Here is a 14,383-nt window from a genome sequence, read left to right on the forward strand (position 1 = left end):
AGAATCAAAATACTAACAGTGGCTCCTCTGCACACAATCTAGAACAATGGGCTCCACCAGCGAAGTCATCTCAATCTCTAAGCCGGTGTGGCCACCTTTCTCTACCTACCTTCAGTAAATTGTATTTTAGATTTGTTGCTACTTTAAAAGACCCTGGAGTTTAGGAGCTCAACCAACATCTGAGGCTGAAACAGCTTGTTCCTCACAAGATCCAAAAAAACAGCTTTTCTATAAATAAAACATTTTGCTGACTGATGAAGAAAGCAGGAGAGGAATGCAACTCTCCCAGCACCAAGCCTGGAGTGGGGAGGCCTGTGCACCGTACCGCTTTTGGCTCCTGTTGGGGACGTAAACCAGCTGCTCCCAACAGCTGAATATGTCAAGTGCTTAAACATTTGTGTCCTACAACATCACGGAGCATGGGTTCAACGAGGCCCTCACGGCGCTGTACAAAGGTTACCGTTACAAGAAAAACTGGAAATTCCCCAGGGGGGCTTTTTAGCAGCGAAGAAAAATATACCAAAAGTGTCAATATAAAAAAGTTTTTATTGTACAAATATTTAAAATCCCACAAAGATTTCTTAAAATATGAACTCTGGTTACAAACATCCTAAGTTGGGACCATTGGCTATTGCAATATTAATACTGTCAGGTACACAAAAAGTGTAACAGTATTGACAGTGCTTTAAGTGGGCCGGTATGCTCTGGTACTCAGTACCGCCACTTCCAAATATGGCTCTTGAGCGTACCGCCACCTCTCCGTGCGCCTTAGTGTACCAGTACGCTCATTTTGGACATCTGCCCCCCTAATTGTCCCCCCCAAGAATATTTCCCACTCCAGAGCCAGACCGGTCACCACCAGTGAGTCCCCCTGCTCCGGAGTCCCAGCCCCGGCCAGGGGGGGGGTGCTCTGTGGGGACCCTGATGGGTGGGGGGGGGGGGCAAAAAAATGTATAGGCTATAATAGAGTACCGCCACCTCTTTTGGGCCACTTAAAGCACTGAGCATTGATCATATAAGTCGTAGTCTTCTTCAGGTGGACTGTATTGTCTCCAACAGATGGAAGACAGGGTTCGAAAACCAGAGGATACGAAAAATGTCCAAGATCCTTCTCAGGACGTTCTGACCGTCCACGCGCCCGGGCCCAACACAACCTGCTTGCAAGGGACAATGTATTGGGGGGGGGGGGGGGCAGGGGAAGGCAAAAAAGAGAGCAGTGGAGTCCCATCCAAGAGGTAAGTGGAAATGGACAAATCCTTTAAAAAGCTGATGTGGAAAAAGATTGAAATAGTGGGTCTGCAAGGAACCTTATGTCCATCCAATTGACCACCAATAGACAACTAATGTATTGTGTGCTTTTCGCAGAAAGAGACTGACCCAGATACACACAGGGGGCTTACCAAAAAAATGTCCAAGATCCTTTTTAGGATGTTTTGACCATTCACGCTGCCAGGCCCAACACATCCGGCTTGCAAGGGTCCATGTATGGGGTGCCAGGGTAAGGCAGAACTGAGCCCACCTTAATTAGATAAACTGCGGATGTTCCCCCAAAAAGAGAGCGGTGAAGTCCCATCCAGGAGGTAAGTGGAAATGGAAAAATCATTTAAAAAGCTGATGTGGAAAAAGATGGGAATAGTGGGTCTGCAAGGAACCCTATGTCCATCCAATTGACCACCAATATGCAGCTAATGGATTGTGGTGTGCTTTCGCAGAAAGAGATTGACCCAGACACACACAGGGGGCTTACCAAACAAATGTCCAAGATTCTTTTTAGGATGTTTTGACCATTCACGTGGCCGGGCCCAACATATCCGGCTTGCAAGGGTCCATGTATGGGGTGCCAGGGTAAGGCAGAACTGAGCACACCTTAATTAGATAAACTGCGGATGTTCCCCCAAAAAGAGAGCATTGGAGGCCCATCCAGGAGGTAAGTGGAAAATCCTTCTCAGGACATTCTGACCGCGGATGTTCCCCCAAAAAAGAGAGCATTGGAGGCCCATCCAGGAGGTAAGTGGAAATTTTGCATACCTGCCAGCATTATTGTCGCTATGGCCAATGGGCCGAACTGAGGATGTTTGTAACCAGAGCTCATATTTTAGGAAATCTTTGTGTGATTTTAAATATTCATACAATAAAAACTTTTTGATATTTCCACTTTTGATATATTCTTTTCGCTGCTAAAAAAAAAAAAACATTTTTTTTTGTTACACTATTGGGGTGTGATGCAGCCATAATTCTCTATGTATGTCCCCCAATTCCAGAGGTTGCCATTACGGCCCTGCTGTGTTTTCAGTGAGCGCACACTTTGCGCTTTCGTAAAGCTGTCATAGTTCAGTTGAAAAAACAATACAAAAAATATGCATTCTCAGACTCTAAAACCACAACAGACCCGGAGGAAGGCAGCCTTGGGCTTACCAAATGTCAAAAGAAAAAAGTCACCTCTTTTCAAACGTCAAACACACAGAGCCCCCCCCCCGCCCCCTCACAGGCCGGATGAGCAAGGCGTCGATGACAAAATGTTGCTCAATTTTACACACCAGCAACAGAGCAACAACTTATCAAGAAAGCAATTCATGTCAACAGGAGTATTACTCTGTCCTGTATAGCAGGGGTCTGCAAACTTTCGAAGCAAAGGGCCTGTATACTGCCCTTCAGACTTTAGAGGGGCCGGATTGTGGCCAGTGGGAGTAGAAAATGACTCAGACTTGGTGATCAGCAGGGGTAAAATAATTACATAACGCCTGTGGGCAGTAGGCGGTATTGGTAACAGTGGGAAGAATAATCTGCATCATAGTGTGGGGAATAGTGCCCCATCATCGGTGTCAGTGGGAGGAATAGTGCCCCATCATTGGTGTCAGTGGGAGGAATAGTGCCCTATCATTGGTGTCAGTGGGAGGAATAGTGCCCCATCATTGGTGTCAGTGGGAGGAATAGTGCCCCATCATTGGTGTCAGTGGGAGGAATAGTGCCCCATCATTGGTGTCAGTGGGAGGAATAGTGCCCCATCATTGGTGTCAGTGGGAGGAATGGTGCCCCATCATCGGTGTCTGTGGGAGGAATAGTGCCCCATCATTGGTGTCAGTGGGAGGAATGGTGCCCCATCATCGGTGTCAGTGGGAGGAATAGTGCCCCATCATTGGTGTCAGTGGGAGGAATGGTGCCCCATCATCGGTGTCAGTGGGAGGAATAGTGCCCCATCATTGGTGTCAGTGGGAGGAATAGTACCCCATTGTTGGTGTCAGTGGGAGGAATAGTGCCCCATCATTGGTGTCAGTAGGAGGAATAGTGTCCCATCATTGGTGTCGGTGGAATAGTGTCCCATGATTGGTGTCAGTGGGAGGAATAGTGCCCCATCATCGGTGTCAGTGGGAGGAATAGTGCCCCATCATTGGTGTCAGTGGGAGGAATAGTACCCCATTGTTGGTGTCAGTGGGAGGAATAGTGCCCCATCATTGGTGTCAGTAGGAGGAATAGTGTCCCATCATTGGTGTCGGTGGAATAGTGTCCCATGATTGGTGTCAGTGGGAGGAATAGTGCCCCATCATTGGTGTCAGTGGGAGGAATAGTGCCCCATCATTGGTGTCAGTGGGAGGAATAGTGCCCCATCATTGGTGTCAGTGGGAGGAATGATGCCCCATCATTGGTATTTGTGGAAGGAATAGTGCCCAATGTATGGGGTTACTTAGATGAATAGTGCTTCATTTGTTGGTGTCAGTGGAAAAAATAGTGTGCTGTTGTTGGTGTCAGTGGCAGGAATAGTGCCCTAAGGGCCAAAAAAAGACAAGAAAAAGGGCCACATCCAGCCCACGGGCAACAGTTTGGAGATCACTGCTGTATAGCAATCACCCTGCCGGTGAGTTGTTACCGGCATCAGAATCGCTTGTGTACCATAACAATTGATCTGCTATAAAGTGGAACTTTGCTCAAAAATTGAAGTCCTGCTGGATCGCATCCTCCCACCAAGACTGTAACTGAGTTGGGGTTTCTTTTGATTTGGGGGGGGGGGGGTTTCAAGTACTGATTTATAACGGTACCCACTCCCACTTCCGCAATCCCTGCCTAGGTGAGGATGATGTCCCTTACCCCACCCCCTCCTGCAGCCTTCTGGGACAGGTCACATGTCCTAGGAGGCTTTAGGACCAAATGTGCCAAGAACCTTGTGCATGCTCACTGGGGAACCAGACACAGCGGTAATAAGAGCCGGCCGCGGGAAGACAGCACTGGATCCCAGGCACTGGTAAGTACCTTATTTGGTACCTGGTAAGTGCACTGTTTGTAGGTGTTGACTTTTAAAAAAAAGAAAAAACAAAACGGAAATTCCTCTTTAAGATGGAAAAAAAAAATTCCTCGTTAATCCTCTGAGGCCAATGGAAATTCCCCATATTACCATCTTACAGTATTATTTATAATAATTATTAACCACTTAAGAACAGGCTTTTTCTGGCACTTTTTGTTCTTATGCACACAATCTTTTCTTTTTTTTTTTGCTATAAAATTACTTAGAACATATATACACATATATTGGTATATATATATATATATATATATATATATATATATATATATTTTTTTTTTTTTTTTTTTTTTCTCCTAAGCAAAGGCCCTAGGGAATAAACTGGTGAGTTTTGCGAATTTTGGGAACAAAAATACACTTTTTTTTAAAATGTGAATGCAAAAAAAAAATACATTACCCAATTTTTGGGTAAAATATAAAAGGTGATGTCACACCGAGTAAATAGATACCAAACATGTCACGCTATAAAATTGCACCTGCCCGTGCAGCTGAGACAAAAAACATAAATTTTATATAAATATGAAAGCGCTTGCCTAAAATATAAATATAAACATGTGCAAGTGCTATAATAAAGAACAAAGACTAAATAATAAATAAATACAATATTGTGCAAAAAAATTCAATATTCCACAGTTAAAAGTTTTTCTCCCCCTTCCCGTTGTTCTTGTCAGTAACATTTAGCAATAGGCTACATAATACTAATGTCTAGTTTATGGATCTTAGATTATACAATATATATTATACTCATTATTACCTTTTTTACCCAATATGCCGTTTGCTTTATATCTGGTACTAACCATGTTACTCCCCTTCCCCTTTATATATTCATACAGTTAAACGTGCATCAGTGCTACAAAAGTCTATAAAAGTTCATTATAATGAATACAATATAGTGCCAAAAATTCAATATTCCACAATTGAAAGTGCTTCAAAAGGTGCATAAATGTGCTAAAGGAGGTGCCAAGGTGATGTAAATTTTACTATACATAGGCAACGCTTTAAAAGAGTTACCACTTTATATCGACAGAGGAGGTCTAGTGCTAGAATTACTGCCCATGATCTGACGTTCATGGATATACCTCACATGTGTGGGACGATAGCTGTTTGCTTGCGTTCGGGACTGACACACGCATTCGCCTTTGCGCGTGAGCACAGGAGGACGGGGGCACTTTAAACTTTTCTTTTTTATTATTATTATTTTTATTTTATTTATTTTTACACTGTTGCTGTATAATTTTTTTTCCTTGATCACTTTTATTGTTGTCAACATCCTTGTGACACCAATAGGCATGGGATAGGTCCTCTTTATGGAGGAATCTGGGGCCTATAAGACCCCAAATCCCTCCTTTGCAATTGAAAAGCATTCAAAACATCGAGATCGACGTTTTCCAATACATTCGGAAGTTTGCAGTTGACAGCCAGGTAAACCGGAACTGATGTCATGTCATCGCTCCCGGGTTACCATAGCAGAGACCCGATCAAAGCTGATTTCGGCCTTGCATGGATCTCTGGCCAGCTGGCGGACTTGCCGGCTGGTAGCTCGGGTCTCCCGGTGCACAGTTATACCGACTCCTCTCCTGGACTGAAATGGCTTCCTCTGATTTCACTGAACACTGTTAGCTTCTCAGTGTTCTCACAATGCCTCACAATGTGCATTAGAAGCTGGAGAAGGCCAGTCTTTATGGACCTTGCTTTGTGCACTGGTCCAAATCATTGTTGGAGGGGGGAATACGGTGTGGGGTTGTTTTTCAGGGGTTGGGCTTGGCCCCTTAGTTCCAGTGAAGGGAACTCTTACCAAGACAATTTCATGTTCCCAACTTTGTGGGAACAATTTGGGGATGGCCCCTTCCTGTTCCAACATGACTGCGCACCAGTGCACAAAGCAAGGTCCATACAGACATGTGAGTTTGGGGTGGAGGAACTTGACTGGACTGCACAGAGTCCTGACATCAACCAGATAGAACACCTTTGAGGTGATTTAGAGTGCAGACAGCGAGCCAAGCTTTCTCGTCCACATCAGTGCCTGACCTCACAAATGCGCTTCTGGAAGAATGGTCAAACATTCCCATAGACACACTCCTAAACCTTGTGGACGGCCTTCCCAGAAGAGTTGAAGCTGTTATAGCTGCAAAGGGTGGGCCAACTCAGTATTGAACCCTACGGACTAAGACTGGGGTGCCATTAAAGTTCATGTGCGTGTAAAGGCAGGCGTCCCAATACTTTTGGTAATATAGTATATATTTTGGTTGTATATAGGGCCATTTGCCTGGAATTCTGTTGTAATAATGAGCACTTGGTGACATCTCTCTTCATATCCTTACCTGATTGGAAGAGCTGTTGGCTTTTTCATAAAATATTTGAGCAGGAGATGACAGCGGAGTCTGATAGATGTCTCCAGATGGGGTCTTTGGTGTCACCGGGGAGATGTACAGGTTCTCCATCGGCTCATACATAGATCCAGGCTCCGTCTTGGGTGCTGCTGAGGGTACCTGGTAGATGTTCTGCTGGCTCTGCTTCCTCCCCAGAGAGTTATAGTTGAAGTACGAGGAAGGAGAATCATTCTGCGGGATGGTGAAGAGCTGAAGACGATTGGCTGGAGCAAGGCCTTGCCGCCCATGTAGATAGCACCGCCACCAGCCTTCGCTGCCGAAGACGTTCTGTTCCAACACAGTCAAGATGTCCCCTTTACGGAAGGCCAGCTCATCTGAGCACTCGGCCTTGTTATCGTACAACGCTTTGGCCAACATGTTCTACGGGAGAAAGACGGTGTTGGGTTAGTTTTGGTTATGGAATTGGACGTTGAGTATCCTCAGGCTAAAAACTGATAGTGATTATTAGTGAAGCTTCATTACATGGTTTATATTGAAATTTCAGAGTGTAAGTGTTCCCCTTTATTGGGTAACCTAAGTTATTTAAAGATGCAAGCTAATTTAGATCCCTTCCTCGGGCTTCAAGGGATCAAAGATATCCTGAAAGCTTGCATCTTTAATAGCCCTGCTTACCCAATAAAGGGGATCACTTACACTCCAAATTATCGGCATTAATCAATGGCTAACATGGTACAATACTCTACTACTGCTAATATGGTTTATACCAGGGGTCCCCCATCTTCTCAGTACGAGGGCCACATTGTATATTTTACAAATATTCACGGGGCAAAAAAAAAAACCTGTTTTATCAATGAAAGAATTAAGTTTAAAGGAATGCATCGTTTTTTTTTTTGTAACCAGCATGATATGATTTAGAGCAACAGAGTCTTTATTAAAACAAAGCAAAAACATTTTTTTTGCCCAATCAGAGTTCTCTCTTATATCAGTTCCCCCCTAAATCAGAGACCTCCTTAAATCAGAGTCCCCCCTTACATGAGAGTACCCATCAGGATGCCCCCTTACATCAGGGTCCCCATCAGAGTTCCCCCTTACATGAGAGTAGCCATCAGAGTGCCCCCTTACATCAGGGTTCCCATCAGAGTGTCCCCTTACATCAGGGCCCACATCATAATGCCCCCTTACAACAGAGTACCCCGTCAGAGTCCCTCCCTACATGAGAGTACCCATCAGAATGCCCCCTTACATCAGGAGGGTCCCCATCACAGTAACCCTTTACATCAGGGTCCCAATCAGAGTCCCTCCCTACATGAGAGTACCCAACAGAATGCCCCCTCACATCAGAAGGGTCCCCATCAGAGTGCCCCCTTACATCAGGGTCCTCATCAGAGTCCCCCCTGACATGAGAGTACCCATCAGAATGCCCCCTCACATCAGAAGGGTCCCCATCAGAGTGCCCCCTTACATCAGGGTCCTCATCAGAGTCCCCCCTGACATGAGAGTACCCATCAGAATGCCCCCTCACATTAGGAGGGTGCCCATCAGAATGCCCCCTTATATCAGGGTCCCCATCAGAGTGCCCCCCTTACATCAGGGTATCCCAACAAAGTCCCCCCTTACATGAGAGTACCCATCGGGATGCCCCCTTACATCAGGGTCCCCCTCAGAATGCCCCCTAACATCAGGGTCCCCCATCAGAGTGCCCCCTACATCAGGGTCCCCATCAGAGTGTGCCCCCTTATATGAAAGTAGCCATCAGAGTGCCCCCTTACATCAGGGTTCCCATCAGAGTGCCCCCTTACATAAGGGTCCCAACCAGAGTGCCCCCTTACATCAGGGTCCCCATCAGAATGGCCCCTTACAACAGGGTACTCCATCAGAGTCTCTCCCTACATGAGAGTACCCATCAGAATGCCCTCTCACATCAGGAGGGTTCCCATCAGAATGCCCCTTTACATCAGGGTCCCCATCAGAATGCCCCCTTACATCAGGGTACCTCATCAGGGTCCCCATCAGAATGCCCCCCTACATCAGTGTGCCTCATCAGGGTCCCCATCAGAGTCCCCTCTTTCATAAGAGTAGTCATCAGATTGCCCCCTTACATCAGAGTGCCCCCTTACATCAGGGTCCTCATCATCTGCACCAGATTTTGCACCCTCCAGCTTTACTAAATCTCCCCCATAGCGTTTTCGGGGCCAGAACATCCCCCTTCATCGGGGTAAAGTATCAGGGCATTGGTGGACTCATTGCTCCTAAACAGTCCGGTCTTTAACAAGAAATATTCAGAAGAATGGCCAATAATTAACTCAGCAGCCATAGCCACGCCATAAACCCAAATGATAAAAACCAGACAGGGACTCTAACACTCCATGCTCTTAAACATTTGGCTGAAGATACTTTTTAAGAATAAAAAAAAAAGACAAAGTAAACCAGGGTGTCAGCTCCTGAACTCCATACCTACAAATACACCTTTAATGGGGTTGGAAATGCTAATATTGAGTAAATTTGGATGCCGGTTTACAGTTACATCCGAAATGACAAGCATGTGCTCAGGAGAGAACAGTATGTTAAATAGAAGCAGATCTGCAATACGGAGGCACATGAAACTCCTACAGGAACTTTGAAGTAGGAAAATAATTATTAGCAGACCTTTCACCGACTGACACGGTTCCCTTCTGTTCAAAACAAACCAACCGTGTTATAATTCTGATTGCACAATTCCACTCGGCCTTCCCAAAAAACAGCCTCTCCTAGAGGTAAAGGACGCCCGGCCGTCACCGGCTAAAACCGGCCGAAATGGTAATATCAATGGAATGCCTAGAGGTGCTTATAGATAGCAGATTTTCTTCAGAGCCCCAAAGTACAATTACCCAATAGCTTGGGGGGTCTCCCCCCCCATCTCTCCGTTCTGTCCCACTCAATGGTCCAGGGGCGGCCACCCCCAGCCAAAGTGCATAAAGATTCTCTATATTGGATGAAATGAACCTTTCTTGTACCAGTCTAAATTTCTCATTGCCATTTGCACTGGGTTCAGGGGCGTAACTACAGGGGTTGCAGGGGTTGCAATTGCAACCGGGCCCCATGCTCCTGTGCGGCTCCCCTGTACACCTGGATAGGAGGGGTGGCGGGGGCAGCATGTAGAGAAATCACTGTCCTCCTTTCTCCTCCTGTAGCTGCAGGAGGAAAATGGAGGAGATTGGTTCCTCTATATACTGCCCCTACCGCCGCTCCTATCCATATCCTAATATAAGGATGAACTCTGATGGGGACCATGATGTAAGGGGAGCTTTGATGGGGAGCCTAATGTAAGCGGGGGCTCTGATGGGGAACATGATGTAAGGGAGGCTTTGATGGGGGGACTAATGTAAGGGGGGGCTCTGATGGGGAACATGATGTAAGGGGGGCTTTGATGGGGGGACTAATGTAAGGGGGGGCTCTGATGGGGACCATGCTGTAAGGGGTGCTCTCACGGGGACCCTGATATAAGGGGGGACTCTGATGGGGACCATGATGTAAGGGGAGCTTTTATGGGGGGGCCTAATTTAAGGGGGGCTCTGATGGGGACCATGATGTAGGGGGGATTCTGATGGGGAACATGATGTAAGGGATGCTCTGATGAGGACCCTGATATAAGGGGGGACTCTGATAGGGACCATGATGTAAGGGGGGCTTTGATGGGGGGCCTAATGTAAGGGGGGCTCTGATGGGGAAAATGATGTAAGGGGGGCTTTGATGGGGGGACTAATGGGGAACATGATGTAAGGGGTGCTCTCATGGGGACCCTGATATAAGGGGGGACTCTGATCGGGACCCTGATATAAGGGGGGACTCTGATAGGGACCATGATGTAAGGGGAGCTTTGATGGGGGGGGGGCTAATTTAAGGGGGGGCTCTGATGGGGACCATGATGTAGGGGGGATTCTGATGGGGAACATGATGTAAGGGATGCTCTGATGAGGACCCTGATATAAGGGGGGACTCTGATAGGGACCATGATGTAAGGGGAGCTTTGATGGGGGGGCCTAATTTAAGGGGGGCTATGATGGGGACCATGATGTAGGGGAGATTCTGATGGGGAGCCTAATGTAAGGGGGGGGTCTGATGGAAACCATGATGTAAAGGGGGGGGCTTTGATAGGAACTCTGATGTAAGGGGGGACTCTGATGGGAACCGTGATGTAAGGGGGCACTCTGATGGGAACCGTGATGTAAGGGGACCCTGATTTTTTTTTACGTAAAAATTTACAATGTGGCCCTTGTAATGAAAAGTTAGTTTGTTTATAGAACACAGGAAGTGTGTTATTGGCGGGATCACCAGGTGAAAATACTGGAAAAAAAGAAAACGAATGCAGACCCCACATCTAAGCAGTTGCAGCATTTCTTACTGAAAAGAGGGGGGGAAATGGGAATAAATAAAAGCAGCATCTTTTACTGAAAAGAATCCTTTCTAGATGCAGAGGTTGCAGCATCTTTTACTGAAAAGAATCCTTTCTAGATGCAGAGGTTGCAGCATCTCTTACTGAAAAGAATCCTTTCCTGATGCAGAGGTTGCAGCATCTCTTACTGAAAAGAATCCTTTCCTGATGCAGAGGTTGCAGCATCTCTTACTGAAAAGAGGAAAAAAAAAATATGTGAAAAAATAAAATGAATGCCACCCCCACATGTAAGAAGCGGTGAGCTGTAATGTAGAGTATTACATTCCTATTGTTGGGCTCACTGTAAATAGATGACAGGTTCGCTTTATTCCCTCGGCCAATCACAATGACAGAAACATTTTCAGAATGTCAGCAGAAAGAAAAAAAAAAAACCTAGAAAGTTGTTTTGGGATGCTGGGAAGGAAACCTGAACCCCCGTTATATTTTTATCCTCAGCATTTGCTGCATGGAGCAGCTGGTTTAAAGGGAAAATGACCCCTCTCAGCTGATAGCGTGAACAATGGCTCCTTTCACTGTGCCGAGAGACGCTCAGCTGTCACCCACACACTTCTGCCATGATGGACATTGACTGTTTACTATGGACACCCTCCTCTGCCTTCCCTTATACGGGATCTGTACACCTCTCATTTTATATGCATAGTACATACATGCCACCATGCACTAATGTTCTTGTTTTTTTTTTTTTCTGCTTATTTGAAGAATCTTCTTGTCTGCATTTTAGTCCTGACGAAGCTTCCTGCGAAACGCGTCGACTTTTCAGCAGACGTACTCTCCTATATTGACGCAATGTCTTAGATGCAACTCTAATTCACGTGTTTATTATGTATTGACATATGGGATGAACTAGAACCCCTTTTTTTTTCGGTTGAGTTTATTCCGGATGTTTTTTTTATACAGTATGAAATTCAATAAATGTTTTTTTTATTATAATTTTTTGATATCGTGGTTTATCCTTTTATGTGCCCGTTTGTGCCTCATTGGTTCCTCCAACTGGGCTGTGGTTTCATTTTTCTTGTCTGTATCTTGGATGATGGCACGCTCTTGGTAGCTCACATTTTTTGGTTTCCCTCTAATTTTACATATATATACAGGGCATTTTTTCAGCAGGAACGTGGAGGAACGCAGTTCCGGCACCTCCAGCACTGAATGTATGTAATGACAAGGGGTGCTGGGGTTTGCCACGGGTGTCTTTTGAAGATGGCTGGTGGGGGATCTATTGTTGCTGAAGGTGATATATTTTTGTGGGGGGGGGTTTATTGTTGCTGGTGAGGTCTACTGTTGCTGCTGGGGGACCTATTGTCTCCGGAAGGGATCTATTTTTACAGAGGGGTCTATTGTTGCAGGGGTTGGTCTTATGGGCTGCGGGGGGGGGGGGGTCAGTTGTTGCTGAGAGGGATCTACTGTTGAGGAAACCATCTATTGTTAATGGCTGCTGGAGGGTCTATTGATGCTGTCTGTGGGGGGGATCTGTTGTTGCTGCTGAGGGTCTATTGTTGCTGGGTGTATTTTGTTGTGTTTGGTCCATTCTTGCTGGTGGGATCTACTGTTGCTAGGGGTGTCCTTTGTTATTTTACTGCTTTTCTTGTTATAAATAACAAATCCCAAATCCCATACAAATTACCTAGTACCACAAATGATACTTGATTCTGTATTCTCTAAAAGGGGCAGTACTGGGAGGTGGGTAGGGGGTGGAACCTACGTACAGTGCTCGGAGGTAGGTAGGGGGCGGAGACAAGGGGTAACTCCAAAAGTGAGAGTTCCTGCACCTATTCTCTGAGAAAAAAAGCCCTGTATATATATATATATATATATATATATATATGTGTGTGTGTGAAAAAAGTCAGCTTTATGTCACTTGTCATTGTAAAGAGAACGCTGGCAGTCTCTTGCCATGCAGTCCAACCACCCTATAAAATATACCCGCATCTCTGTGCAGACTGCTCTGTGCATTGCTAACGCTTTCCTGGAAGTTCAGGGAAGCAGCACCGAGAGAGCAGGAGCCAACTGGCATTGAAAGTTGTCAACTGCCATTGCTGATGTTCAGGGAAGCAGCACCGAGAGAGCAGGAGCCAACTGGCATTGAAAGTTGTCAACTGCCATTGCTGATGTTCAGGGAAGCAGCACCGAGAGAGCAGGAGCCAACTGGCATTGAAAGTTGTCAACTGCCATTGCTGATGTTAAGAATTTTAGCAAACAGTTTACCGGGGAATGTTTATTTTTATTGTGCTCAATGGGGGGAGATTTACTGAAACTGGAGAGTGCAAAATCTGGTGCAGCTCCACATGGGAGCCAATCAGCTTCTATCTTCAGCTTGTTCAATTAACTGGTTCCGGACCGCCCACCGCATATATGCTGCGGCAGGGTGGCCCTCCTGCACGAACCGACGTCGGTCGCATGCCTGCAGCTAGGGGGTGAGCACAGGCCGCCGGCGGCACGCTCCCGCCCCCCACTCGGCAGTGGGGACTCCGATGCACGGGGCAGGCGGCCCCGATTGTCGCCTGACACCCGCAATCGTCAGCTGTTGTAAACACAGCTGACCGTTCTTCTCCTTGGAATAATCACAGAGCTCCTGTGATCCTTCTATATAGGATCCCAGGTCTCTGTGATAATTTCACAAGCTCCTCCCCCATACAGTTAGAATCACTCCCCTAGGCTCACATTTAACCCCTTGATCACCCACAGTGTTAACCCCTTACCTGCCAGTGTCATTATTACAGTAACAATGCATATTTTTAGCACTGATTACTGTAGTAATGTTACCGGTCCCCCCAAAAGTGTCAAAAATGTCTGTTAGGGGTCCCATCTGTCCGCCGCAATGTCGCAGTCCCGCTAAAAATCGCAGATCGCCGCCATTACTAGTAAAAAAAAAACAATAAAAATGACGTAAATCTTTCCCGTAGTTAGTAGACGCGATAACTTTTGCGCAAACCAATCAAAATACGCTTATTGCAAACTTTTTTGTATGTAGCAGAAAACAAATTGGCGTAAAATACAAAAAAGATTTTGATATTTACAATTTTTTTTTTGGGAATGTTATATAGCAGAATGTGAAAAATAAATAAATAAAAATGACATAAATCTTTCTCCTAGTTTGTAGACGCGATAACTTTTGCGCAAACCAATCAATATACATTTATTGGGATTTTTTTTTTTTTTAACAAAAATATGTAGCAGAATAGAAATTGGCCTAAAATGTTAAAAAAAACTTTGATTTTTAGTTTTTGGGAATGTTATATAGCAGAATGTGAAAAATAAATAAATAAAAATTACATAAATCTTTCCTGTAGTTTGTAGACACGATAACTTTTGCACAAACCAATCAATATA

General features: G+C 45.5%; 1 protein-coding gene across 3 annotated transcripts in view; it reads right to left on the minus strand.

The window, feature by feature from the left end:
- The window catches only part of CASS4 (Cas scaffold protein family member 4), a 117,958-nt gene that overhangs the window by 16,426 nt on the left and 87,149 nt on the right, over positions 1 to 14,383 (minus strand). For 2 of the 3 annotated variants that reach the window (XM_082272153.1, XM_082272154.1), the window contains exon 2: positions 6,616 to 7,044. The exons of the other annotated variant lie outside the window; for it this stretch is intronic. In XM_082272153.1, coding sequence (XP_082128279.1) covers positions 6,616 to 7,044 — 429 coding nt within the window. The remainder of the gene's footprint in view (positions 1 to 6,615; positions 7,045 to 14,383) is intronic. 3 annotated transcript variants of the gene reach the window in all.

Source organism: Pelophylax lessonae (genome assembly GCF_965119305.1).
Source record: "Pelophylax lessonae genome assembly, chromosome: 11".
In the NCBI taxonomy this organism is placed as follows: Eukaryota; Metazoa; Chordata; class Amphibia; order Anura; family Ranidae; genus Pelophylax; species Pelophylax lessonae.